A 27,923-nucleotide genomic window follows, 5' to 3' on the forward strand; every position below is an offset into this window, starting at 1 on the left:
TGTGCCGCTGGACAGCAGGGAGGAATACTGTCCTGGATAAAGAATAGGAGACAAGAGTACAGTTTAAGAGAAACTAAATAAAAGCATGTGGTAGAAATAGCAGAGGTTACTGCCTGGAAGTTTACTCGTAAAGAATGACCTTTCTGCGACCCTGTGCTGTATTTACCAAAAACAAGTTCACACGCACTGAACCTCCAAGACTAGCGAAGAGAAAGCTATGAAACTGCGAGCATGCCTGCGCCATTGTGGATCTGTTTGTGACAACGGCGCTCAACTTGAATTAAATTAATATACTTCTAAAAAACATTATCAGGGGGTATAGCGTTAGTGTTTAAACACCTTGTTCTGAAGAAAAGGACGGGAAATAACAATATCGGTACAAAACACAGATTACATATCTGCGAAAAACTCTCTGCATCGGCGCTGCTGCCTCCAGACACAGCGCCCCGGGTGATAAAAGATTGTACCAACTCCGGCATGGGGAGGGGGTTACCTGAATTAAAATTGTATTCACTGGAAAAAACTAGAGCTACAAACAGCTCGTTTACGGTGTTACAATTGAAAATGATGTTTATTTTTAATTAAAAGGTCTCCGATATCACGATTCCCTTTGCGGTCCATATTAGATGAATTGTCAGACCGCGCTGATCGGTTTGTATTTTGTGATTGGTATATTCCTCGTCCTGTGGGAGACAGACCCGTTCAGACACTGAGGGAGAGCAGAGAGGAGGTGAGAGAGTCTGCATGGAGCTCTACAATGTGTTTATAAACTACAGAGCGCTGTTATATTGTATTATTTTGAAAGGTCCGGGTTGTAGTGTGGTAGGAGCGCGTTGTTTTATCCGTTCAGACACTGAGGGAGAGCAGAGAGGAGGTGAGAGAGTCTGCATGGAGCTCTACAATGTGTTTATAAACTACAGAGCGCTGTTATATTGTATTATTTTGAAAGGTCCGGGTTGTAGTGTGGTAGGAGCGCGTTGTTTTATCCGTTCAGACACTGAGGGAGAGCAGAGAGGAGGTGAGAGAGTCTGCATGGAGCTCTACAATGTGTTTATAAACTACAGAGCGCTGTTATATTGTATTATTTTGAAAGGTCCGGGTTGTAGTGTGGTAGGAGCGCGTTGTTTTATCCGTTCAGACACTGAGGGAGAGCAGAGAGGAGGTGAGAGAGTCTGCATGGAGCTCTACAATGTGTTTATAAACTACAGAGCGCTGTTATATTGTATTATTTTGAAAGGTCCGGGTTGTAGTGTGGTAGGAGCGCGTTGTTTTATCCGTTCAGACACTGAGGGAGAGCAGAGAGGAGGTGAGAGAGTCTGCATGGAGCTCTACAATGTGTTTATAAACTACAGAGCGCTGTTATATTGTATTATTTTGAAAGGTCCGGGTTGTAGTGTGGTAGGAGCGCGTTGTTTTATCCGTTCAGACACTGAGGGAGAGCAGAGAGGAGGTGAGAGAGTCTGCATGGAGCTCTACAATGTGTTTATAAACTACAGAGCGCTGTTATATTGTATTATTTTGAAAGGTCCGGGTTGTAGTGTGGTAGGAGCGCGTTGTTTTATCCGTTCAGACACTGAGGGAGAGCAGAGAGGAGGTGAGAGAGTCTGCATGGAGCTCTACAATGTGTTTATAAACTACAGAGCGCTGTTATATTGTATTATTTTGAAAGGTCCGGGTTGTAGTGTGGTAGGAGCGCGTTGTTTTATCCGTTCAGACACTGAGGGAGAGCAGAGAGGAGGTGAGAGAGTCTGCATGGAGCTCTACAATGTGTTTATAAACTACAGAGCGCTGTTATATTGTATTATTTTGAAAGGTCCGGGTTGTAGTGTGGTAGGAGCGCGTTGTTTTATCCGTTCAGACACTGAGGGAGAGCAGAGAGGAAGTGAGAGAGTCTGCATGGAGCTCTACAATGTGTTTATAAACTACAGAGCGCTGTTATATTGTATTATTTTGAAAGGTCCGGGTTGTAGTGTGGTAGGAGCGCGTTGTTTTATCCGTTCAGACACTGAGGGAGAGCAGAGAGGAGGTGAGAGAGTCTGCATGGAGCTCTACAATGTGTTTATAAACTACAGAGCGCTGTTATATTGTATTATTTTGAAAGGTCCGGGTTGTAGTGTGGTAGGAGCGCGTTGTTTTATCCGTTCAGACACTGAGGGAGAGCAGAGAGGAGGTGAGAGAGTCTGCATGGAGCTCTACAATGTGTTTATAAACTACAGAGCGCTGTTATATTGTATTATTTTGAAAGGTCCGGGTTGTAGTGTGGTAGGAGCGCGTTGTTTTATCCGTTCAGACACTGAGGGAGAGCAGAGAGGAGGTGAGAGAGTCTGCATGGAGCTCTACAATGTGTTTATAAACTACAGAGCGCTGTTATATTGTATTATTTTGAAAGGTCCGGGTTGTAGTGTGGTAGGAGCGCGTTGTTTTATCCGTTCAGACACTGAGGGAGAGCAGAGAGGAGGTGAGAGAGTCTGCATGGAGCTCTACAATGTGTTTATAAACTACAGAGCGCTGTTATATTGTATTATTTTGAAAGGTCCGGGTTGTAGTGTGGTAGGAGCGCGTTGTTTTATCCGTTCAGACACTGAGGGAGAGCAGAGAGGAGGTGAGAGAGTCTGCATGGAGCTCTACAATGTGTTTATAAACTACAGAGCGCTGTTATATTGTATTATTTTGAAAGGTCCGGGTTGTAGTGTGGTAGGAGCGCGTTGTTTTATCCGTTCAGACACTGAGGGAGAGCAGAGAGGAGGTGAGAGAGTCTGCATGGAGCTCTACAATGTGTTTATAAACTACAGAGCGCTGTTATATTGTATTATTTTGAAAGGTCCGGGTTGTAGTGTGGTAGGAGCGCGTTGTTTTATCCGTTCAGACACTGAGGGAGAGCAGAGAGGAGGTGAGAGAGTCTGCATGGAGCTCTACAATGTGTTTATAAACTACAGAGCGCTGTTATATTGTATTATTTTGAAAGGTCCGGGTTGTAGTGTGGTAGGAGCGCGTTGTTTTACCCGTTCAGACACTGAGGGAGAGCAGAGAGGAGGTGAGAGAGTCTGCATGGAGCTCTACAATGTGTTTATAAACTACAGAGCGCTGTTATATTGTATTATTTTGAAAGGTCCGGGTTGTAGTGTGGTAGGAGCGCGTTGTTTTATCCGTTCAGACACTGAGGGAGAGCAGAGAGGAGGTGAGAGAGTCTGCATGGAGCTCTACAATGTGTTTATAAACTACAGAGCGCTGTTATATTGTATTATTTTGAAAGGTCCGGGTTGTAGTGTGGTAGGAGCGCGTTGTTTTACCCGTTCAGACACTGAGGGAGAGCAGAGAGGAGGTGAGAGAGTCTGCATGGAGCTCTACAATGTGTTTATAAACTACAGAGCGCTGTTATATTGTATTATTTTGAAAGGTCCGGGTTGTAGTGTGGTAGGAGCGCGTTGTTTTATCCGTTCAGACACTGAGGGAGAGCAGAGAGGAGGTGAGAGAGTCTGCATGGAGCTCTACAATGTGTTTATAAACTACAGAGCGCTGTTATATTGTATTATTTTGAAAGGTCCGGGTTGTAGTGTGGTAGGAGCGCGTTGTTTTATCCGTTCAGACACTGAGGGAGAGCAGAGAGGAGGTGAGAGAGTCTGCATGGAGCTCTACAATGTGTTTATAAACTACAGAGCGCTGTTATATTGTATTATTTTGAAAGGTCCGGGTTGTAGTGTGGTAGGAGCGCGTTGTTTTATCCGTTCAGACACTGAGGGAGAGCAGAGAGGAGGTGAGAGAGTCTGCATGGAGCTCTACAATGTGTTTATAAACTACAGAGCGCTGTTATATTGTATTATTTTGAAAGGTCCGGGTTGTAGTGTGGTAGGAGCGCGTTGTTTTATCCGTTCAGACACTGAGGGAGAGCAGAGAGGAGGTGAGAGAGTCTGCATGGAGCTCTACAATGTGTTTATAAACTACAGAGCGCTGTTATATTGTATTATTTTGAAAGGTCCGGGTTGTAGTGTGGTAGGAGCGCGTTGTTTTATCCGTTCAGACACTGAGGGAGAGCAGAGAGGAGGTGAGAGAGTCTGCATGGAGCTCTACAATGTGTTTATAAACTACAGAGCGCTGTTATATTGTATTATTTTGAAAGGTCCGGGTTGTAGTGTGGTAGGAGCGCGTTGTTTTATCCGTTCAGACACTGAGGGAGAGCAGAGAGGAGGTGAGAGAGTCTGCATGGAGCTCTACAATGTGTTTATAAACTACAGAGCGCTGTTATATTGTATTATTTTGAAAGGTCCGGGTTGTAGTGTGGTAGGAGCGCGTTGTTTTTGTGTGTGTGTGTGTTGTATTTGTGAAGCGGCGTGTTTGTTTTTATTCATATCTCCTCAGTTGCAGTCTCCGTGCCGCGGGCTCAGTGCTGCTCGAGTGGCGGGTTTCCAGTCAAAATGAACTCGTGTTGAAAACATCTAGCGAGTAAATATTGTCTTTGGCGGTCTGGCTATTTTTGTCGTGCATGTTTTGTTTTTTTTTCTATTCGTGAGACCGCGTGGAACTTAGAAGCTAGCAATCGGGGAAGCATTTTTTATATATAAACGATATCAAATATATTTTCAGTATCAAACAATTATTATTTCAGAGTGGAGTACGTGCACGTGTACCGTAATGATTGTAAAAGCAGCGCTTTCCAAAACGTTCATACAGTGACTGCCATTTTCACACTTGCATGAACACACATGGAAACCGGCTTTCTGTCCTTCTTAATGAGTTTGAAATCATGTTTAAACATTCTTTCAATGAGGTGTATCTGTGTTTCCTTCACTAGTTTTTATTCTGCTGGTATCATTATGTTATTCTTGTGTATCATTTTAAACACTGAGGGACACCTCAATTCTAAACTCATGCTGTGGGACGTCACACAGGGTTTTTAATATTGCTATGGGAAACAAACATGTTTTTATTTTGATGCAGGATATCTGGTACTACACGAGGTTACAATACGGGTTCATAAGCCTTGCGTTCACTTCCTTGCACTTCCTTGATCACCTGGGGGGTGAAATTGTCTCCTCCCCTTGAACGGCTTCTTTCACAGTATCTTAAACTGTATTCTTGTAATCTCATAGTACAGTATACATTTGTTTAAGTGAACTAAAGCACATGTAAAAACATTCTCTGTTCTCCTTGAACTAAACAAACACATTTTCAGATCTGAAGAGCAGAAAGGACACATTCACTGAGGAGACAGTCAGAGTGAGTGACTGGAGCACTAGAGCCGTGCTGCACATCCCACTGACAATACCTGAAGTAAGCGTCTCTCTATTCATTACACTGCAATCAGCTTCATACTGGCTCTATATTGTCTCATTGTAACTGAGTGTGTCGGAGCAGTCAGTGTGTTCCTTGTATTGTCTCATTGTAACTGAGTGTGTCAGAGCAGTCAGTGTGTTTCTTGTATTGTCTCATTGTAACTGAGTGTGTCAGAGCAGTCACTGTGTTACTGGGCAGGATTGTAATTGTGTGCAATGCTTTGTTTATTATTGTGACATTGTTGCTTAATATTACAGAAAGAAATGTATCTGAAAGGCTAAGAGTTTAGCACAAGAATGGGCGTTACAGTACAATTAATCTATGTTTTTTTCACAGATTAAAAAGGGCTGATCACTTGCTTTTAAATTAATTTTTTCAGTAGATCTCTTTTCCATGACTCATTTCCGACTGTTTCTTAAGTGAACAGTACTGTGCAAGTTATTGCTCTACACACAGAGGTGCCTCAATTCAATACTGTGCAAGTTATTGCTCTGCACACAGAGGTGTCTCAAATCAATACTATGCAAGTTATTGCTCTACACACAGAGGTGCCTCAAATCAATACTATTCAAGTTATTGCTCTACACACAGAGGTGCCTCAGATCATTACTATGCAAGTTATTGCTCTGCACACAGAGGTGTCTCAAATCAATACTATGCAAGTTATTGCTCTGCACACAGAGGTGTCTCAAATCAATACTATGCAAGTTATTGCTCTACACACAGAGGTGCCTCAAATCAATACTATTCAAGTTATTGCTCTACACACAGAGGTGCCTCAAATCAATACTATGCAAGTTATTGCTCTGCACACAGAGGTGTCTCAAATCAATACTGTGCAAGTTATTGCTCTGCACACAGAGGTGCCTCAAATCAATACTATGCAAGTTATTGCTCTGCACACAGAGGTGTCTCAAATCAATACTGTGCAAGTTATTGCTCTGCACACAGAGGTGTCTCAAATCAATACTATGCAAGTTATTGCTCTGCACACAGAAGTGTCTCAAATCAATACTATGCAAGTTATTGCTCTGCACACAGAGGTGCCTCAGATCAATACTATGCAAGTTATTGCTCTGCACACAGAGGTGCCTCAAATCAATACTGTGCAAGTTATTGCTCTGCACACAGAGGTGCCTCAGATCAATACTATGCAAGTTATTGCTCTGCACACAGAGGTGCCTCAAATCAATACTGTGCAAGTTATTGCTCTGCACACAGAGGTGCCTCAAATCAATACTATGCAAGTTATTGCTCTGCACACAGAGGTGCCTCAGATCAGTAATTGCAGTAACATTCTAAACAATTAGCCTTGTTTTTAATAAGTAAAAACATTATAAAGGCAATTCCATGAAAAAAGTGCCACGGCCATGAAAAAAAAAAGTTGCATTTGTCAAAAACATCTCTCTCTGTATTTGTACTAAAGGGTGTCTATCAATGCAGGCTGTATTATTATTGTTCTGTTTGTGCCTTTTCTTTACTTTACAGGCATTTAAAGTTACTGTTAAAAAAGCAACATTTTCAGAAGTCTGCCTTCCATACACTGTAGCTATCAATGATAGGATACATGTTTTAGTCACACATTTGTAAATAAGTCACATTTTGACTCTATGGGAATATAATACCAAGTTACTAATAATATTTTAGTGATTCAAAATAATGGTGTTTAAATAAAACCAAATGTCACAGCCATCACATTTTTTTGGTTTCTATAAAAGTTGTATACTACATTATATTTAGTTCAAACTTTCTCTGCAAAGCTAACTTTTTAAAATGTATGTTCTAGAATACAATTGTTGACCTCCTTTCTTAATAGGAAGAGCCCAGATTAGCGTCATGGACGTGACAGTTCTGGACGTGACTGGTAGTAAGCTTGATGAGATTGCAGAGTAATCCCATGTCTTATCATGCACAAGCTAAATATTAATTGAAATCACTGAAGGGCACCAGAGCACATTGTCATGAGACCATATAAACAGATCACAGGACCAAACAACCATGTCGCTCATCTTAATGGGGATTAAAGTGTTTTCTGTCATCTGCTGATCTTACATTTTTCTGTTCATGTTAACGCTCCTCCTTATTAAAATGTCCAGCACTGTGCAGTGCCACTAGTTAAAATGACTGTGATAGTGACAATGTGCTGAAAGCACGTGTACCCTACACGCAAGGGTTTCTTTGAAATGTTCTATAGTTTTCATTGATTTAAGATCGCCCAAATACACATACGTTTAAACTGCAGTGACATCGTGTTAGTTCAGTCACTTCATTCAAAGCACTTGCGTTTCACTTTGCATCGCGTTATTATAACCATTCAGGACGCACTTCAAGAAGCTTTTATTTCTTATTTCTGTGCCAGTTTACATGTTTTTATTTAATAATAGGGGTGCTCTGATAATCGGGAGCCTGTCTGCATGGCACCGATAAGAGGAAATAAACACACACACAATCGACTATCTGCAGTGTGTGTTATTTTAGCCGATAATGTACACCCATATACATGATTGAATTTCATCCAGCACAGAATTTAATGTTTGCTCAGGCATGCTTACTAATGATGCACGAACATTGAGACACTCATTTTCCCAGTGCTGTATCAGTAAATAAGTCTCAAAAGAGCGGTGTTTGGATTTTTAATATCTGAAGACAACAATAGGATAGCGAGTTGTGTGCAGCAGAACAGACTTGATGCTGCATTAAATCCAACGATGGACTGCGAGTAGAATATTATTCTGATGCTTTAAAAAAAAAGATTGAATCCTAAATAACATTGATGGTTTAAAATAATAATAATTATTATAATTATTTGTAATTGTGTGTCTTGCTCAATCTCATTGGTTGCGGGTGTATTCTGTGGTTTTTTGAAGCTGTAATTGATTACTGTGCCGTCTTGTTTAGTAACTAATTCAAGTTTGATTGAATTTTGTAAGCGGATATTTTCATGAGATCTTTTTGTTTTTGATTAAGTGAACAGTTTAAGCTGTGCTTCATTCTGAAGCAGTGTGAGCTTACAATAAGAATGTAACGGCCGCTGTTGTAGCTCACATTGTCTAGACTATGTTTCTTTTCTACTGTACAGTACAGGTAGAGGTTATGATACGCAATGCTAGACAGCAAGTGGCTATACAAGTTCATGTCACATTATAGATGTTTTTTCTACAGAATTGTTTTCACTTGTACAAATGCAAAGTGTTTTTTTTGTGTGACTGTTGTAAAACAAATGTATAAATTACTGTCCAGCACACAGTATAATACTTCGTTATTCTTTGTATTCATTTTCTGAAGTAAATGCAACACGTAAACAATACCTGTTCATTTTAACATTCATAATTGTAAAACAGTTTCAATTTGTCCCTGGGTCTTGTTCTAGTAGTTTACAATAGCTTACATGCACTGTCTATTATTATCGGTATCGGTCGATATGGACAGAGAACCATCGACTATCAGCATCGGACAAGAAAATCTTTATCAGTGCACCCCGAATTACTGAAGCACTTCATGACTGTCAGTACATTACTTTATACTCTGAATTACTGCAGCACTTCATGACTGTCACTACATTACTTTATACTCTGAATTACTGCAGCACTTCATGACTGTCACTACATTACTTTATACTCTGAATTACTGCAGCACTTCATGACTGTCACTACATTACTTTATACTCTGAATTACTGCAGCACGTCATCACTGTCAGCACATTACTTTATACTCTGAATTACTGCAGCACTTCATGACTGTCAGCACATTACTTTATACTCTGAATTACTGCAGCACTTCATGACTGTCAGCACATTACTTTATACCCTGAATTACTGCAGCACTTCATGACTGTCAGCACATTACTTTATACTCTGAATTACTGCAGCACTTCATGACTGTCAGCACATTACTTTATACTCTGAATTACTGCAGCACTTCATCACTGTCAGTACATTACTTTATACTCTGAATTACTGCAGCACTTCATGACTGTCAGCACATTACTTTATACTCTGAATTACTGCAGCACTTCATGACTGTCAGCACATTACTTTATACTCTGAATTACTGCAGCACTTCATGACTGTCAGCACATTACTTTATACTCTGAATTACTGCAGCACTTCATGACTGTCAGCACATTACTTTATACTCTGAATTACTGCAGCACTTCATGACTGTCACTACATTACTTTATACTCTGAATTACTGCAGCACTTCATCACTGTCAGCACATTACTTTATACTCTGAATTACTGCAGCACTTCATCACTGTCAGCACATTACTTTATACTCTGAATTACTGCAGCACTTCATGACTGTCAGCACATTACTTTATACCCTGAATTACTGCAGCACTTCATGACTGTCAGCACATTACTTTATACTCTGAATTACTGCAGCACATCATGACTGTCAGCACATTACTTTATACTCTGAATTACTGCAGCACTTCATGACTGTCAGTACATTACTTTATACTCTGAATTACTGCAGCACATCATGACTGTCAGCACATTACTTTATACTCTGAATTACTGCAGCACTTCATGACTGTCAGTACATTACTTTATACTCTGAATTACTGCAGCACTTCATGACTGTCAGTACATTACTTTATACTCTGAATTACTGCAGCACTTCATGACTGTCAGCACATTACTTTATACTCTGAATTACTGCAGCACTTCATGACTGTCAGCACATTACTTTATACTCTGAATTACTGCAGCACTTCATCACTGTCAGCACATTACTTTATACTCTGAATTACTGCAGCACTTCATCACTGTCAGTACATTACTTTATACTCTGAATTACTGCAGCACTTCATGACTGTCAGCACATTACTTTATACTCTGAATTACTGCAGCACTTCATCACTGTCACTACATTACTTTATACTTTGAATTACTGCAGCACTTCATGACTGTCAGCACATTACTTTATACTCTGAATTACTGCAGCACTTCATGACTGTCACTACATTACTTTATACTCTGAATTACTGCAGCACTTCATCACTGTCAGTACATTACTTTATACTCTGAATTACTGCAGCACTTCATGACTGTCAGCACATTACTTTATACTCTGAATTACTGCAGCACTTCATGACTGTCACTACATTACTTTATACTCTGAATTACTGCAGCACTTCATCACTGTCAGTACATTACTTTATACTCTGAATTACTGCAGCACTTCATGACTGTCAGCACATTACTTTATACCCTGAATTACTGCAGCACTTCATGACTGTCAGCACATTACTTTATACTCTGAATTACTGCAGCACTTCATGACTGTCAGCACATTACTTTATACTCTGAATTACTGCAGCACTTCATCACTGTCAGTACATTACTTTATACTCTGAATTACTGCAGCACTTCATGACTGTCAGCACATTACTTTATACTCTGAATTACTGCAGCACTTCATGACTGTCAGCACATTACTTTATACTCTGAATTACTGCAGCACTTCATGACTGTCAGCACATTACTTTATACTCTGAATTACTGCAGCACTTCATCACTGTCAGTACATTACTTTATACTCTGAATTACTGCGGCACTTCATGACTGTCAGCACATTACTTTATACTCTGAATTACTGCAGCACTTCATGACTGTCAGCACATTACTTTATACTCTGAATTACTGCAGCACTTCATGACTGTCACTACATTACTTTATACTCTGAATTACTGCAGCACTTCATGACTGTCAGCACATTACTTTATACTCTGAATTACTGCAGCACTTCATGACTGTCAGCACATTATACTCTGAATTACTGCAGCACTTCATGACTGTCAGCACATTACTTTATACTCTGAATTACTGCAGCACTTCATCACTGTCAGCACATTACTTTATACTCTGAATTACTGCAGCACTTCATCACTGTCACTACATTACTTTATACTCTGAATTACTGCAGCACTTCATGACTGTCACTACATTACTTTATACTCTGAATTACTGCAGCACTTCATCACTGTCAGCACATTACTTTATACTCTGAATTTTTTTGCCATTAAACATCTGCTGCAAATAAAGTATTTTTTGTTGTAGAGGGAAAAAAGAAGAGAGATGAGTGCCCTTTGTTTATATTATTATTATTTGTATTATTAATAGAGATGAGTGCCCTTTGTTTATATTATTATTATTTGTATTATTAATAGAGATGAGTGCCCTTTGTTTATATTATTATTATTTGTATTATTAATAGAGATGAGTGCCCTTTGTTTATATTATTATTATTTGTATTATTAATAGAGATGAGTGCTCTTTGGTTATATTATTATTTGTATTCTTGTTTGCGGTGTGGATGAAAAGCTGCTGCCATTATTTGGTATTGTTTTGTATTTTGTATTTTAAAAACCTCGTGAGGATGCGTGACTGATCAGCTACTGATTATTTAACTAGCTGACAGTCACGCATCCTTATTAAACTCGTGCAGACTGTGGCCGAGGGGTAATAAGGTAATTAATAGTTAGTTAACCCCTCGTCCAGAATATAAAATACGTGCTGGCTGAAAACCAGCACGATACTTGTTTGGTTCCTTTTGTTTTGTGTTTGTTTAAGTCTTTTATTTCCTATTGTTTAATAAATGAACTGAACACCGCAGCGTTTCAGTGTTGCCCCGCCAGTACCTGTTTGTTTTGGTTTTGTGTTTCTGGTCTGACGTCATGCACTGCAAGCCATCTTGTTCACAGTCTCCTATTTAAAATAACACATCTGCAATCAATTCAGTCTTGAATGCAGAAAATATCTATAAACAGATGTGGCAATGAATTAACAAAGTGAAGTGAAACAAGTCAGTTGTGTTGAGTGTTTTTGTGCATTTTCAGATTAACACTTGAACCGCCGAAAGGTTCATTTGGCATCTATTTTAAAACGGCTTCGATATGAAAATGAAAAACAATCGGATACAACTTCATATTTTTATTTATGAACACCATGTATAACATTTGCACAGCAAAAACACTGTATAGCACATATACATAAATATGAAAAACTATAATAAACATTACACAATAAACTACTGTGTAAACAGGTGTAGAAAGTTGTATGCACGTACAAAATTATAAAAAATAAATAACTAGTTCTAAATATAGCATAAAACAAAAATATAACATAACAAGCGACATGAATGCGCTTTGAGGTAAACAGAGTTCAAAGGCACATCTATTACAGCTGTCTAATTAGTACAATCCACACAGAAAACACACTGTTCAACGTTACCAGTGCATGTGCCACAGACTGCCTCTTCTCAACAGGCGCAGGCATCCAATGTTTTGTTTCTGTTGCATTTAGCAGCCTGGCCTTGTCTTTTCTTCCGTGTGCCAGTGGGTGCAGCGCTGGCTGAAGGTTGAGGGGCATTTGCAAGCCGGATTGCACTTCTCTGATCAAAATGTTTCTGCTGCAGCTCCAGGGCTAGCTGCAGAATGAAGTTCCTCCGGGAGATTGTGTTATTATTATTTGCTTATTTAGCAGACGCCTTTATCCAAGGCGACTTACAGAGACTAGGGTGTGTGAACTATGCATCAGCTGCAGAGTCACTTACAACTACGTCTCACCCGAAAGACGGAGCACAAGGAGGTGAAGTGACTTGCTCAGGGTCACACAGTGAGTCAGTGGCTGAGGTGGGGTTTGAACCGGGGACCTCCTGGTGTTCCTGGTGCACTCCTTGTGTTCCCGGTGCACTCCTTGTACAAAACAAAAGCCAGGTCCAAAACATAAAAAAAACAGCCACAGGTCACCTGCGAGAACCACCTTTGACAGGATACTGCCGTGCCATTTGATCAAGTACATCCACACCATACTCCGTTGCATTGTAAAATGAAACACTCTCTGGCTTTCGTTTAGCATCAGTCCCGATGGTCACCGATTTATGAAGAGAGCTTAGAATAATATTAATAATAATAATAATAATAATAATAATAATAATAATAATAATAATAATATAATGTGTAGAATGACTTTCATCAGTGTTTCAAGCACTCAACAGGATTATAATAGGCAGTTGTATTGCAATGTTTTACTGTTCTATATTTAATATGCATCTTTTTGTAAATGGCCCCAACATTTAATCTCAACCTTGTGGGATAAGCCATTACAAAGAAACATTTCAAGAATAATGTCTCACATAAGATTGTTAGTGATATGAGCGAGTTTCTGAAAATTTGCTCGGTGATTTCATTTCCTGCAAAGGGTGAAAGTGCTATTTTAATGATATTTCTGTAAGTTTCAGTAGTTTGATGTGTACAAAAACAGCTGACAGCACTTACATCATTATATAATAATTGGATTGTTAGGGAACTTGTAAATAAATGACCTACCTGCTTGAAAAATCATACTGTTAGTTGGATAGGAACATGTTTATTTGCATGTAAATCATGATATTATGTGAAGATTGGAACTAAGTTTTAGGCTACCAATAATCAGAATAATAATTAGAATTAGTAATAGAAATGCTGGAAAATGCTGCCAATCTGTCTGCGGGGTAGGTTTTCTCTGGAGGGTTCCCAGCCCAGAATAAAGAAAAGGAGACTCTCGCTCTCTAAACTAGGAGGGCTATCCTTGACTGCTCTTGAGGCTATATTCGGTGCAATATCGGATTTTCAAAAATGTTAATGCCGTTTGTACCCACATGAAACCATTTGGAAAACAATCTGACTATTAACTCCTAACTGGTCCCAAAAAACAGCTGCTATAAATCATTCATATGTGAACGATGATGTCATGGTGATGGTAGAAGCCCATTTTCAGGCGTTTTAAACAACTATTGGTTGCTTACCAAATGACTGACATCTCCAAAGGCTCCAACAACCAATCAGGGATAGTTTTATATACTTTCAAAACAAAAGCAGTTGGACAGAAAGCTAGATGAGTGAGTTTATTTATTTCTCTGTCGGGAGATTCGGCGATCACAAGTACAAGCTTACCAGAAAACAAAATATTAACTGTTGTGAAATATTCATAGGATAAACATCACAGATCACTGTCCAATCAAAATGCATTTCACTAAAGCCCCAAGCCATTAGAAATACCTTTTATTATGAGGTGCAGCATTTCAGTATCTTAGGTTTCAGTTTAGGTGACTGTTTATACCAGGATTTTAAAGTGCAGTGTTACTGGAGAGCAGACTAAATGCCAGGAATGCTTACTGACTGTGGCAATGTGGTTTGCAGTGTACAGGTGCAGCAGTGATGCAGTGTGGAATTATCAGACAGAGATTTGTAATCCAGTTGGAAGTGACCAAATAATGTTCCCCGGCATTACGCAGCAATGTGCAGTGCATGGGGTAAATAATAACGGGTATGCAGTACCAAATAATAAACAAGTATCCCTCCCACAATGTACAAACACGGTCACCAGTCCTGGGTGCGTGCTGCAGTGCTCGTGGTGGGTGATCCGGTTTATTGCTGACAATAGTGCCGTGCTGTTCCGGGTTTTGTGCTGGCCCTTGGCGACAGCTCCGGAATGTGTTAGCCGTCTATTAATGCAACAAGCAACAATTATAGACAAACCAAAACAAACACTCGAGATAAGTTATCACGATACAGCACGGGTCCATCCTGGTTATTTTCTCGTAACCAAAGCGAAGGAAAAGATTGCATCTCTCCGGCCCCTTTCATGCCGTCACACGTGACCCCTTGGTAAACGAGTGCAGCCGCCCCTCCAATCTCCCACATTATTTCCCTTCCGTGTCGATGAGTTAATTAACCGGAGTTCTGCCCCCTTTCTAGCTGGCCGTCTTCCCTTGAACCCTGGGAAAGAACTGTCGGGCCAGCCCGTCCAAGGTACTACTCTGTTCTCGCTACTTATTGCACGGTCAGGTCAGGAGGGAGATTTACCACCAAGAATCACTGTGTTTCTGTCACACCGACCCAAAAGAAAACTTTAATTTTTATTACAGAAAGTGTTGATGAGTTGACAGATCTATCTGATGTTGAATTTCTTCAAGTTACGCACCCATCGAACAATTTGGTGTAAAATGATCCTGATACACAAGCTGAAAGTCACGTTACGTCAGTCCGACCTCAAACAGGTAGAATGTTCACCGGAGCGGTAGGGTTAAAAGCAGCAAGAGATGGTGCCTCCCTTCCAAATTGAGGCAGATCATTCCACACCTGTGGGGCTCTGAAGCTGAACGCTCTGCCACCTGCCTGCTTTCTCTGTGTCCTTGGAATACGTGCCATGGGTAAGAAAATACATGGGAGTTAGTGTATACATTTCCATGTAAGACGAGTTGTCAGACAGATGTTTAAATGAAGACAATAACACCTGTTTCTTGAAACGTCTGATTTGCTCGTTTTCAATGCTCCGCTCCATTTCTGATGACAGAATGAAATCTTAATTGGCACGGAATGACCACCTTGCAGTAGAAACACACAAGTGACTCAAATGACAGGCTTGCTGTTGATTTAAACACTTCCGCCTCTGTGTTTTGGGAGGGGAAATGTCTTCACACAAGGGGTGGTTGATATGATGTCATCGGGCACGCACTGCAGTTCAGGGGCTATGTGCGCGCATACTGGGCCAAAGCCAGCCTAGGTCTGTGCTCAAGTGTAAACGGGCTCAAATGATCAGACTCTTAATCTGATAGACCCTGTGACCAAAGCGTGAATGAATCTGAATCAACAATCTCCCTCTCGACCTGTGAGAGCACTGTATAGCAGGAATTGCGTGCCCCGTACTGAATGTTTCGGCAGTTCATTCCGGGGGCAGTCGGAAGCCGGCCATTCAGGAAAGGGATGGTGTCACGGTACCAGGAGTGCCCGCCCTAGTACGGTAAGCAAAGTTTCATTCATGAATTGGAGGAGACGTGATTGAACTAGCTATCGGAGGGGGCGGGGCTGAGGGTACTTCAGGGGGACATGACGCCATAATCGGTTCCTTTGTTGTGGTTGATGGGAGGAAACGAGGACTGTTTGTACTTTGTGTTTGTTTTGCAACCGTGTGTCTCTTATCATTCTCAGAATAATTAAGCACGGATCTGGGAGCTGCAGCCTGGGGCCAGCGATTCACCCGGACTTCACCGCACCTGCACTTAATCAAGCATCGCTGTTTCCAGCACCGCACCTGCACTACGAGCACGCACTGTCCGGAGACGTGACTGTGTTTGTGGTTTTTGTGATTATTATTTTGGGACTGCAACCCCTTGTTTTGACGCTGGCAATACCCATTGCTGGGTAGCGCCAGCTTTATTATTTAATTTTTGTTCAAGAAATAAAAAGGAACTTGAACTGTGAACTTTGTGTTTGTCCTTGTCTGGAGCACCTGCATCACCCTTTCACTACGCACTACAACCCACACGTTCACAGACCCTGAGTCAGTTCAGGTCCGAGTTGTAAGTGTAAACACAACGATAGAGAACAGATCGTAATACTTCATTTCATTTTCTGCTTTCAGGACTGCCTTATCCTGGTGAAAACCAAGGAACAACGATGAAGTTGGTACCGATCTGCATTAAGCAGGAGATGCCTGAACTGGAGCCTGTCCACATGAAAGAAGAGACTGAACTGGAGCCTGTCCACATGAAAGAAGAGACTGAACTGGAGCCTGTCCACATGAAAGAAGAGACTGAACTGGAGCCTGTCCACATGAAAGAAGAGACTGAACTGGAGCCTGTCCACATGAAAGAAGAGACTGAACTGGAGCCTGTCCACATGAAAGAAGAGACTGAACTGGAGCCTGTCCACATGAAAGAAGAGACTGAACTGGAGCCTGTCCACATGAAAGAAGAGACTGAACTGGAGCCTGTCCACATGAAAGAAGAGACTGAACTGGAGCCTGTCCACATGAAAGAAGAGACTGAACTGGAGCCTGTCCACATGAAAGAAGAGACTGAACTGGAGCCTGTCCACATGAAAGAAGAGACTGAACTGGATCCTGTCCACATGAAAGAGACTGAACTGGAGCCTGTCCACATTAAAGAGGAAGAGACTGAACTGGAGCCTGTCCATATTAAAGAAGAGACTGAACTGGAGCCTGTCCACATTAAAGAGGAGACTGAACTGGAGCCTGTCCACATTAAACAAGAGACTGAATTGGAACCTGTCCACATTGAAGGGGAATCTGTTGACTTGTTTAAGGATACAGAAAATATATCCCGGCCAAAGATATCACATCAGTGTAATGAATGTGGGCAGAGCTTCAGCCGACCAGGAAGCCTAAAAACACACCAGCAGATTCACACTGGAGAGAAGCCGCACCACTGTAATGAATGTGGAAAGAGCTTCCGTCAGTTAGCAGTCCTAAAAAGGCACCAGCGACTTCACACTGGAGAAAAGCCGTATCACTGTACTGAATGTGGAAAGAGCTTCCGTCAGTTAGCAGTCCTAAAAAGACACCAGAGACTTCACACTGGAGAGAAGCCACACCACTGTACTGAATGTGGGAAGTGCTTCAATGCGTCAGGAAGCCTAAAAAGACACCAGCGACTTCACACTGGAGAGAAGCCGTATCACTGTTTTGAATGTGGAGAGAGTTTCATGGAGTCAGGAAGCCTAAAAAGACACCATCGATTTCACACTGGAGAGAAACCGTATCACTGTTTTGAATGTGGGAAAAGCTTCACTGACAAAGGAACACTAAACAAACACCAGCGAATTCACACTGGAGAGAAGCCGTATCAATGTACTGAATGTGGGAAGAGCTTCAATGCGTCAGGAAGCCTAAAAAGACACCATCGATTTCACACTGGAGAGAAGCCGTATCGCTGTTTTGAATGTGGGAAAAGCTTCACTGACAAAGGAAAATTAAAAAAACACCAGCGAATTCACACTGGAGAGAAGCCGTATCACTGTGTTGAATGTGGGGAGTGCTTTAGTCAGTCAGGAAACCTAAAAACGCACCAGCGACTACACACTAGAGAGAAGCCATATCAATGTACTGAATGTGGGGAAAGCTTCACTAACAAAGGAAAACTAAAAAAACACCAGAGAATTCACACTGGAGAAAAGCCACACCACTGTACTGACTGTGGGAAGAGCTTCAATGTGTCAGGAAAACTAAAAATACACCAGCGAATTCACACTGGAGAGAAGCCATATCAATGTATTGAATGTGGAGAGAGCTTCAGTGAGTCAGGAAGCCTAAATAGACACCAACGCATTCACACTGGAGAGAAGCCGTATCGCTGTGTTGAATGTGGGGAGAGCTTTAGGCAGTCAGGAAACCTAAAAAGACACCAGCGAATTCACACTAGAGCCAGCCTCCCTCCCTCCCAGTCCCTCACCTCTCCACCCTGCTTGCTTGAGTGTGTGGAGAGCTGACTGATTCCTTGTCTCTCTCTCTCTCACCCTGCAGTAAATGAAGGGGGTCCCCAGGAGTGAGAGCCAGTCTGAATCCAGAGACACTGAGAAGAGGAGCGTGTCAAACTGAAGGAGACAGACCCATTCTTTCAGAATGAACTGCATTGGAAATGAATCTCACTCATCATGCTGTGAGGATTTATGCCAAGCTTGTTTCTGTGAACACATTAAACAAAGATGCCAAAAACACATCATATTTTTAAAATACCATTACTGTACCAGTGTCGGTGAGAAAAGAAGTGAATTATTTAAAAGAATCTAAAACTAAAACTCTCTTCATGGGTGTGGCAGCAGTGTGCCCTTCATATTACTAGAATGGCCTCTAAGCTATTGCACCACATATGTAACTGAGATGGATTTACCAGTGAGCAGGAGGATGATGGGAAATGTAGTTCTGAGAGGTCCATGAGGCAGGGAATGCAATTTAAAAGTTTAAAAAAGTGGTCAAAATATAAAAATAAACAACAAATTAAACAATATGCTCACCTTCCGTAAGCAGTTGTAGCAACACATGGGAACATGCGACCCAATCAAATAAAAAGGTCCTCATGCACCCTTTAAGTACTGAGAAACTCCAAGCTTGTTGTGTACTGGAGCCCTGCTTCAATGCAGTGGGATTGAAATACAATTCCTATCATTTTTATTGTGTAAATTGCTGTGTGTGCAATTATGACAGACCCACAATATTAGAGCTGTATAAATATACTGTAAAGCATGAAAGGTTTGCAAGTAAAAGATTCATAAAAGTTGCTTTTACTCAAATCTGCAATACATACATGCTACAACATTACCATTATTACTACATTCATAGCTTATACAGTTTATGAATAATTGATCTAAACAATCTGCAGGATGAAGTTGCCTCAGACTGGTTGACAGTAACAGAGCTGGTGCTTTTGTGGAATCACCATTAGCTGTTTATTCCTTTTGGGCAAAATATGGCTTGTTTGCTTGTATTTTGTATCAGTATGATATCATTAGAGTGACAATGCAGTACATCCAAAGGCAGGCTTGGTTATTTATAAAGGATTTCATTGACATTGAGTTTGAGTTCCTGTATGTTTTCCAGTATCTGTGTGTATAAAGGGCACATTATTATGTTTCCATTACCTCTGTATGTAAAAGGATTGTCATTGTTTAAACTGTCAATGATTCCTGAGATACAGATCTGCAGTGGAACTGAACAAACCCAAGGGAGACATTGAAAAAGGGGAAGATGCTGCTGTTTGTGGTGAATATTCCCTGAATATGATATTAATACATGAAAGTGTATTATAAATGTAACTGGACAGATTAATGAAATCTGTGTCTTGAAGAAAAAGGGCTCCTTTCCTGCAGACACACTGAACTGTGTGACCCCTGAACTAGGTGAGCAGGGCTGGGTGGCATCTGGACTGGATTAGGCTGAAAGGACAGTTGAATTCTGTACAGATAATTCACAGCGGCAACAAGAAGCGGTTTGACGCGAGGAAGACATAAAGCATCGATGTCCTAGCGGAAAAGGACATTAAACATCAAAGGACTGAGTTTTAAGATGCAAGATGAACAAATGACCAATGCAGATAGCAACCTAGCATAGAGAAATGCTATAAATATTCAAGCAAAACTAAACATGTTGTGCTGCACTTTGACTGCTAAACTAATTGCTGTCACTCTGCTATGCCAAGCTGCAACTCCAGGACTGTGACTGAGAACACGACCCAAAAAGGGAAGGCAAGCTAGTAAACGAGCAAATGCAGAGAGACTGAGGCCTGGCTGGAGGACTGCCGTAAAACTTACAGAGACTTTCATCAGACAAACAAGTCTGAGTCTGCTGTACCTAAGCCAGTATAGTTCCAGTTGCATTTTCCTCTCATGAAACTAAATTAATTAATTGTAACACTGTCAGGTACAATTGAAATGTTAATTGTTTAGTTTGCACACCTTGTGTGTGAAATAACGTTTTAGTGAATCTTGATAAAGTAACTATAAGTAATCTACCTCATAGTTGTATGAAGAATTTATTTTAAAGTAAACTTGCTATCGATAAATAATTTACTATTAGTAAGCTTAGTGTGATCGATTGTAAGATTGTCTGAACCATTTCAGTTTAGGCTGTATGTGTGTGTGTATGTGAGTGTAGACAATGTAGACAGTGTCATATTTCACTGGTCCTGCTAGATGTTTTAATGCAGGCTGAGAGCTTTGACTGACTGGAATAGATTACAGATATATGACCAAAGGTTTTGCCTCACTCTATAGAATGAACTAATTTTGCTTCATAAAGTCAAATGAAACCTGCTGAATAATGTTACGTTAACATATTGAATTACAGTGATTTGTAGTTTTGCATATACTGAATGAAAGTGACAGAAATTGAAATAAATTGTCATTTTGAAATCTATGATGAAGTACTGTACTACTATTATGGCATCCAGTAGACTTTTGTGATATCCTTGTGTAGTTTCTTTGATTACACAATGTTAAATAAGTTATGAATTGTATCAAAAATTCTAGGTGATGCTAAACTTTTGTCCGAGCTGTACATATACATCAGCACTGCCATTAAAATACAATGTTTAAAGCTTTATATATTGTGTATCAATTGCATCCTGTAAGACAGTGTGAAGTGTAGATCATGCTATTAAAAGAGAACACCTTTACACATTTCACTATTCAGAAGCCACTAATAAACTTTGCATTGATTTTACACTGAACTGTTGTGAAGTGCTTTTTCTTTACTGCTCGGCTCCACTATTTGTGCTGCCTGTCTAGGAGAAGAGAAGTCTATTAATCCAAACAGCATGCAGATTGATTTAGATTGGATTAGGAGCAATGGATCCTCACACAGGTTTGCACTGTACAGGTATGGCATTCATGCAGAAATGGCAAAAATGAACAAACAAAATGCAGTATTATTTTAAAACATTAAGGTCACAGAAATAACACTACAGGGTGCTTCATGTGGACAGCCTTTGGAAACACATTTAGAAGCACGCTGCTGCAGTTTGAATACTAGAACATGTAATTTTAATGGAATGAGGGTGAAATGATGCAAACAGTAACATGTAACAATAATAATCCTAGTTTGTTAACTTTAGATTGTAGTTGTATTGGAACCCAAGGGCTGAAGCTGAAATGTATAGAAGAGGTTCAGACTGATACAACTGAACAAGGAAATGTCACTCACACTAACAAGGACCATATTGGAAATGGAAACAATAATTACACACAGAAAGCTACTAGCGGTGTTATTAATGTGCAAGAATAAACTGGATTGCTGGACTGCATTGGGTTAAAAAATAATAGGATAATTTCTAAAATTTACACTTTTATTAACTGTGTTCCAAATATAAAATCCATCAAAGACTAGCAACTCTGCACACACTTCCTGTGCTGTAAACCTGGACTTCATGGAGACGGGCAGAACGGAGCTCTCGCTATTCCTTATACAATGCTGCCATCGTGTGGCCATTTTATAGAACTGTTTGTTTCATTCTCTTTCACCCACTCTCTCTCTCTATCTGAACGCAGTTCAGTTGTCCTTTGAAATTACTCCGATTAACCTTAACCCCTGTACATAAAAAAGACATTTCAGATACATTCTTAAAATACAGCAAAAACAATATTTACAGGATAGCCAGGAGAGTACTCTGTGTATAAATAATAACGTTTCTGTAATTGCTCTTATTTGAAATCATTCTCATGTATTTATCATGCTTACTGCCTGTTCTTACTGGACTCATATCAGCAAATAGTTACTATCAGGTTTAGCTGCTCTTAGTCGAATTCACTCTTATAATTTACTGTGTGCTTTATTATTTTGCTCTTACTTGAATTGATTTTATGGTACTTTCATATCTGCTCTTATCTGTATTATAATATTCTTTTAATGTGATGTTTTATAATGTGATACTTTGTACTGTGATAACTTGTAACAACTGTATGTCACCCTGGATGTCTAAGAAATAAATACTAATAACAGTAGTAATGTCATTGTGAATTTCACTACCTGTAGTACCTCTTGTAAACAGCAGAGGGCAGCAGCGACCGCTTGTCACGGAGCTGTGTTCAGATCAAATAACATGTTAGTTTAATACAGTGGTGGCCGGTACGTGGATCGCAGAGATTTTCGGTGGATGTCGGGTCGAATCACAGCATATACTCACACAACAGTGTTTGCTTCGGATGATGGGCAGAGTCTTCTGTGTCGTCCAGTAGCACAGATGAAATCTCAACAGTTTCTGCGTACGAGACGAACAAAATGCTTGTGCGAAAATACATTTTAATTTAGGCGCACGTAGGCGACTAGAAATTCCTAAAGGTAGACTATAAAAAATAAACGTGATTTATTTTTTCAGCTGGAAAGTAAAACAAAAAAAACCTCACATTCGGATCTAAACTCAATCGTAATGCACTCTGGGAATGTAGTTTATTGGTGTCCACTGCCCACTGTTAATCACACATTAAAAACTACAAATCCCATACCCGCCAGTTTCAGTGATTTATCAGTGCGATGGCTGCTCGTTTCCAGACAGTTTGTCAAATCAAGATGAGGAAAATAACAAATTCAGATATGTCGGCGTCTTTACAGGACATGAGCAATGCGGGTGTGTCAGAAGATGAAAGCGAACAGGGAGCTTCGAGTTAGTTACAGCGTGTTCACAGTCGTGTAAAATACAAGGTCAACCAACAGGGGATAAAAGATTAACCCTGGCTTAAGTTTGACAATGTTAAAAACCTCCATGTTGTTCCCGTTTTATCAGGATGCAGGGGAACTGATGGCAGGACAGACTGCATTTTAACAGAGAGCCAGGAGATCAAACATGAAAATATCTTAAACACAGCGCTTCAAAACGACACGCAGTGTGCGGAGAGGCAGCTCAGCGTCTTCTGAGGAGCATGCGAGCAGCCAGCTAAAATAAATACATACATAAATAAATAAATAAATAAATAAATGAAACGTGAACCATTTTAATTGTGTTGATGCAAAAGAATTAAACTGCACACGTGTTATGTAAGAAAAAAGGAACAAAAAGATCTGTAGACATTCAACAATACATTTAAGCAAAACATGTTGTTTATTATTATTATTATTATTATTATTATTATTATTATTATTATTATTATTATTATTATTATTATTATTATTATTATTATTATTATTATTATTATTAGTGTGTGTGTGTCCCTAAATGTCAGTGCGCGTCAAGCATTTATATTAAATCTCGCTTGTAATTGCTGGTCATAGCTTTTAGTTGGTCAAAACAAGTCGTTTTTAATACAGTGCTGTCTGAGTATTTAAAATATGGTTACTTCAAAATCAAAATGTATTCCAGCAACAGGATGTTAATTAAACGAAACGAACGTTAATTAACTGACGCCGCTCGGAACTTTGGCATTTTTAAATCCTAACGGTCTCTGCTCAGCGGAGTGGAATGTTCAGGAGCCGGTTGCCTAGCAGCGTCTCCGCCTCCTTCTCTGCCCCGCCCCCTCTCTCCCTCTCTCGTTGCTCCAGCTAGGAGTTCACATTCAGCTTCCTTAGATTATATAGCGCCATTCTTTACTAACTTTTACAAATGAGCTTATTGGAGGCTTCGTGTTTTTAAGATGGTTCAGGTGCAGTCCGGGCAGACTGACTGCAGCATCATTACAGTATACCGCACTGCGCTCGGCTTTGTGTGGAGGCCGATACACAAAATAATGAACGACTGGTAAAGAAATCACATGGATTGCTTTTTATTGGTAAATGTGTATCTGGTATTCCAAGTATTACCTACAATTAATAACTCAGCTATATTCATATTCAGAATGTGATACAGTATTAAGACAGGGTCCAGTATTAGAAATAAATAAACACGTTTTAAGAGAAACAGCAGTGATGTTTATTGCCCATTCCCATCCATTCTCTATATGTTTTGATAAACTTGACCTTGTTATAATACAAGTTACTACAGACAGCACAGTGAGTCTTTAGCGCAAGGGAAATTCTAGCACATCATGATAATACAATCCACACATCTGTGTTTTGTTTCCCCAGAGTTGGAGAGTAATTCATTAGTAGAAGTGAAAGATGAGAGATGCTCCGGGTTCGATAACCAGTTTAATTGAGGGAGCACACAATAAAGTAAGAGCAGGGTTTGCCATAACGCCTCCAGCATCCCATCATGCCTCTTGGTTTACCCAAAATATGCAAATGACCTGGGAAAGAGCGGCGTGCTTCTGAGCGGCTAAACACTCTGCTTGTTCTCATCCAGTTGAAAGGTGCTGTCTGAAGAGGGGGTCTTGAGGTATAGAAGTACCAGTTCTTTTGGATCTAAATACAGTTACTGACAGGCTTGTGGACTGAGGCAGTACTGAAACTTTCAGTTCATTATTATGAAAACAATAAATAAAAAATGGGTGTATACTACAGCCGGTAGATGATGGTGTCAAGTGTTTTAAAAAAATACTATTTGCAAAATAGTATTTACTAATTTCTATTTAAAATACATGTCTGGCAACCTATTTTCTATTTGTATTTTAAATAAATATGGAGACCAATGTTTTCTATTTAAAGAGTTTCCGAGACTATTTTGCCCATCCTTGGCATTCAGCTGTTAACTGTAAGGTTGGTTTCCAGCGAGATTCTCTTTCCGGGCAGCCTTCTCAATAGAGTCCAAGCTTCCGATTTCATTTGCAGTCGTGAAGGGTGCGGTGGCCAAGTGGTAAGGCGTCGGTCTCGTAAACCGAAGATCACGGGTTCAATCCCCGTCCGTACCTTGTTGCTGTCTTTAAAACACTATTTGTTACTTGTTTAGCTGAAAAGAAAAATTATATAATGCAACTTGTATTTTAATTTAAATTAAAAAAAGGGGCACTCGGATTTGAACCGGGGATCTCTTGATCTGCAGGCAAATGCTCTACCACTGAGCTATACCCCGACTCCAACAACGCCGTCTTCTATGAAGCACAACCAATAGTACTCAAAGAAATGAAAGAAGTTATTTACAAACCGCTAACCAAGATCATGCAACAGTCTCTTGACACAGGGGTTGTACCGACAGACTGGAGAATAGCAAACATAATACCGATCCACAAAAAGAGAGACAAAACCGAACCAGGTAACTACAGACCAATAAGCCTGACTTCTATTATATGTAAACTTATGGAAACTATAATAAGATCCAAAATGGAAAATTACCTATATGGGAACAATATCCTGGGAGACAGTCAGCATGGTTTTAGGAAAGGGAGATCATGTCTAACTAACCTACTTGACTTTTTTGAGGATGCAACATTGAAAATGGATAACTGCAAAGCATACGACATGGTTTATTTAGATTTCCAGAAAGCTTTTGACAAAGTCCCACATAAAAGATTAATTCTCAAACTGAACGCAGTAGGGATTCAAGGAAATGCATGCACATGGATTAGGGAGTGGTTAACAGGTAGAAAACAGAAAGTACTGATTAGAGGAGAAACCTCAAAATGGAGCGAGGTAACCAGTGGAGTACCACAGGGATCAGTATTAGGTCCTCTACTATTCCTAATCTACATTAATGATTTAGATTCTGGTATAGTAAGCAAACTCGTTAAATTTGCAGAGGACACAAAAATAGGAGGAGTGGCAAACACCGTTGCAGCAGCAAAGGTCATTCAAAATGATCTCGACAGCATTCAGAACTGGGCAGACACATGGCAAATGACATTTGATAGAGAAAAGTGTAAAGTATTGCATGCAGACAATAAAAATGTGCATTATAAATATCATATGGGAGATAGTGAAATTGAAGAAGGGAACTATGAAAAAGATCTAGGAGTTTATGTTGACTCAGAAATGTCTTCATCTAGACAATGTGGGGAAGCTATAAAAAAGGCCAACAAGATGCTCGGATATATTGTGTTGAATTTAAATCAAGGGAAGTAATGTTAAAACTTTACAATGCATTAGTAAGACCTCACCTAGAATATTGTGTTCAGTTCTGGTCACCTCGTTACAAAAAGGATATTGCTGCTCTAGAAAGAGTGCAAAGAAGAGCAACCAGAATTATCCCGGGTTTAAAAGGCATGTGCAGACAGGCTAAAAGAATTGAATCTGTTCAGTCTTGAACAAAGAAGACTACGCGGCGATCTGATTCAAGCATTCAAAATCCTAAAAGGTATAGACAATGTCGACCCAGGGGACTTTTTCAACCTGAAAAAAGAAACAAGGACCAGGGGTCACAAATGGAGATTAGATAAAGGGGCATTCAGAACAGAAAATAGGAGGCACTTTTTTACACAGAGAATTGTGAGGGTCTGGAACCAACTCCCCAGTAATGTTGTTGAAGCTGACACCCTGGGATCCTTCAAGAAGCTGCTTGATGAGATTCTGGGATCAATAAGCTACTAACAACCAAACGAGCAAGATGGGCTGAATGGGGCCTCCTCTCGTTGGTAAACTTTCTTATGTTCTTATTCCTTATACAATGCTGCCACCGTGTGGACATTTACTAGAACTGTTTGTTCTTCTATATATATTCATGTCAAGTCTCAAGTCACAACGGTCAAGGGTCAAGTCTGGAAACAGCCAAGCCTGATTGACGTGATGAGGAAGATAAGGATGATGAGGAGGAGGAGGAGGAGGAGGAGTGTGAGGGAGGAGACCCTCACATTGTCTCAGTATGTATCTGGACATTTACTGCAAATGTTTTTAATCTGTTTTTGTAAGGAAAATAATAAAAACAAAATTCACTTCCCTGTTGTACGGGGACTGGAGGCCTGTGGTTGGGAGTGTCCTGAAAACCAAAAGAAAGGTTAATGAAGAGTACGGTTTAGAGAGCTGGTTTGGAAAGGAGCACACTTCAACAACAATGGATTGCAGTACTATTGTTGAGATAAACTGATATGCAATGGTTCAGGTAACCTGAGTTGGGTGTGGTGGTGAGGTCCTCCATCTTGACAGGAAGTGGGGAAGCAGCCATGTTGGTGAGGGAAGCTTTTATTGACTCCCCTGAGTACTGACTTCCTGTAGTCGGGGCAGTACCTGTAGAAGATATTGAAAGGGGGGACAGCTGATTTTCAGTACGTTTACCTCTGCTTGTTTTAAAGCATAGTTTTAATGCACGTGTTAGATTAATGTTTATATATATATTGTAAGATAGCGGGTTGTGAGAGACAGCAGGGAGGGGGTTAAAACCTCCCTGCGAGAGAAACCTGTGTGGAATGCACCTTTTGTTTGATTTGTATTGCTAATTGGTTTGTTTAATTGTTTTATTATTAATTATCATCCGCACCTGGGCGTTATTAAAAATTAGATCCAGGTGTGGGGTTTAAAAGGAGAGCAGGCAGTCTGCTCGAGGCTGCTGAGGAGAAGGAGGCAGAAAGGGGTGCTCTG

The 27,923-nt window shown here is 40.2% G+C and overlaps 1 protein-coding gene and 1 non-coding gene across 2 annotated transcripts; both read left to right on the plus strand.

Moving 5' to 3' along the window:
- Positions 1–478: 478 nt before the first annotated feature.
- Positions 479–21,282, plus strand: LOC117398428 (zinc finger protein ZFP2-like). The gene is made up of 3 exons (XM_059013336.1): positions 479–730; positions 5,171–5,268; positions 16,683–21,282. The coding sequence occupies exon 3, from the start codon at positions 16,718–16,720 to the stop codon at positions 18,545–18,547; it is 1,830 nt and encodes a 609-aa protein (XP_058869319.1). The 5' UTR covers positions 479–730; positions 5,171–5,268; positions 16,683–16,717; the 3' UTR covers positions 18,548–21,282.
- A 3,973-nt stretch (positions 21,283–25,255) lies between these two features.
- trnat-cgu (transfer RNA threonine (anticodon CGU)) lies at positions 25,256–25,327 on the plus strand. The gene has a single exon. It is a non-coding gene; the product is annotated as a tRNA-Thr (tRNA).
- Positions 25,328–27,923: the final 2,596 nt, after the last annotated feature.

Source organism: Acipenser ruthenus, chromosome 45, assembly GCF_902713425.1.
Source record: "Acipenser ruthenus chromosome 45, fAciRut3.2 maternal haplotype, whole genome shotgun sequence".
In the NCBI taxonomy this organism is placed as follows: Eukaryota; Metazoa; Chordata; class Actinopteri; order Acipenseriformes; family Acipenseridae; genus Acipenser; species Acipenser ruthenus.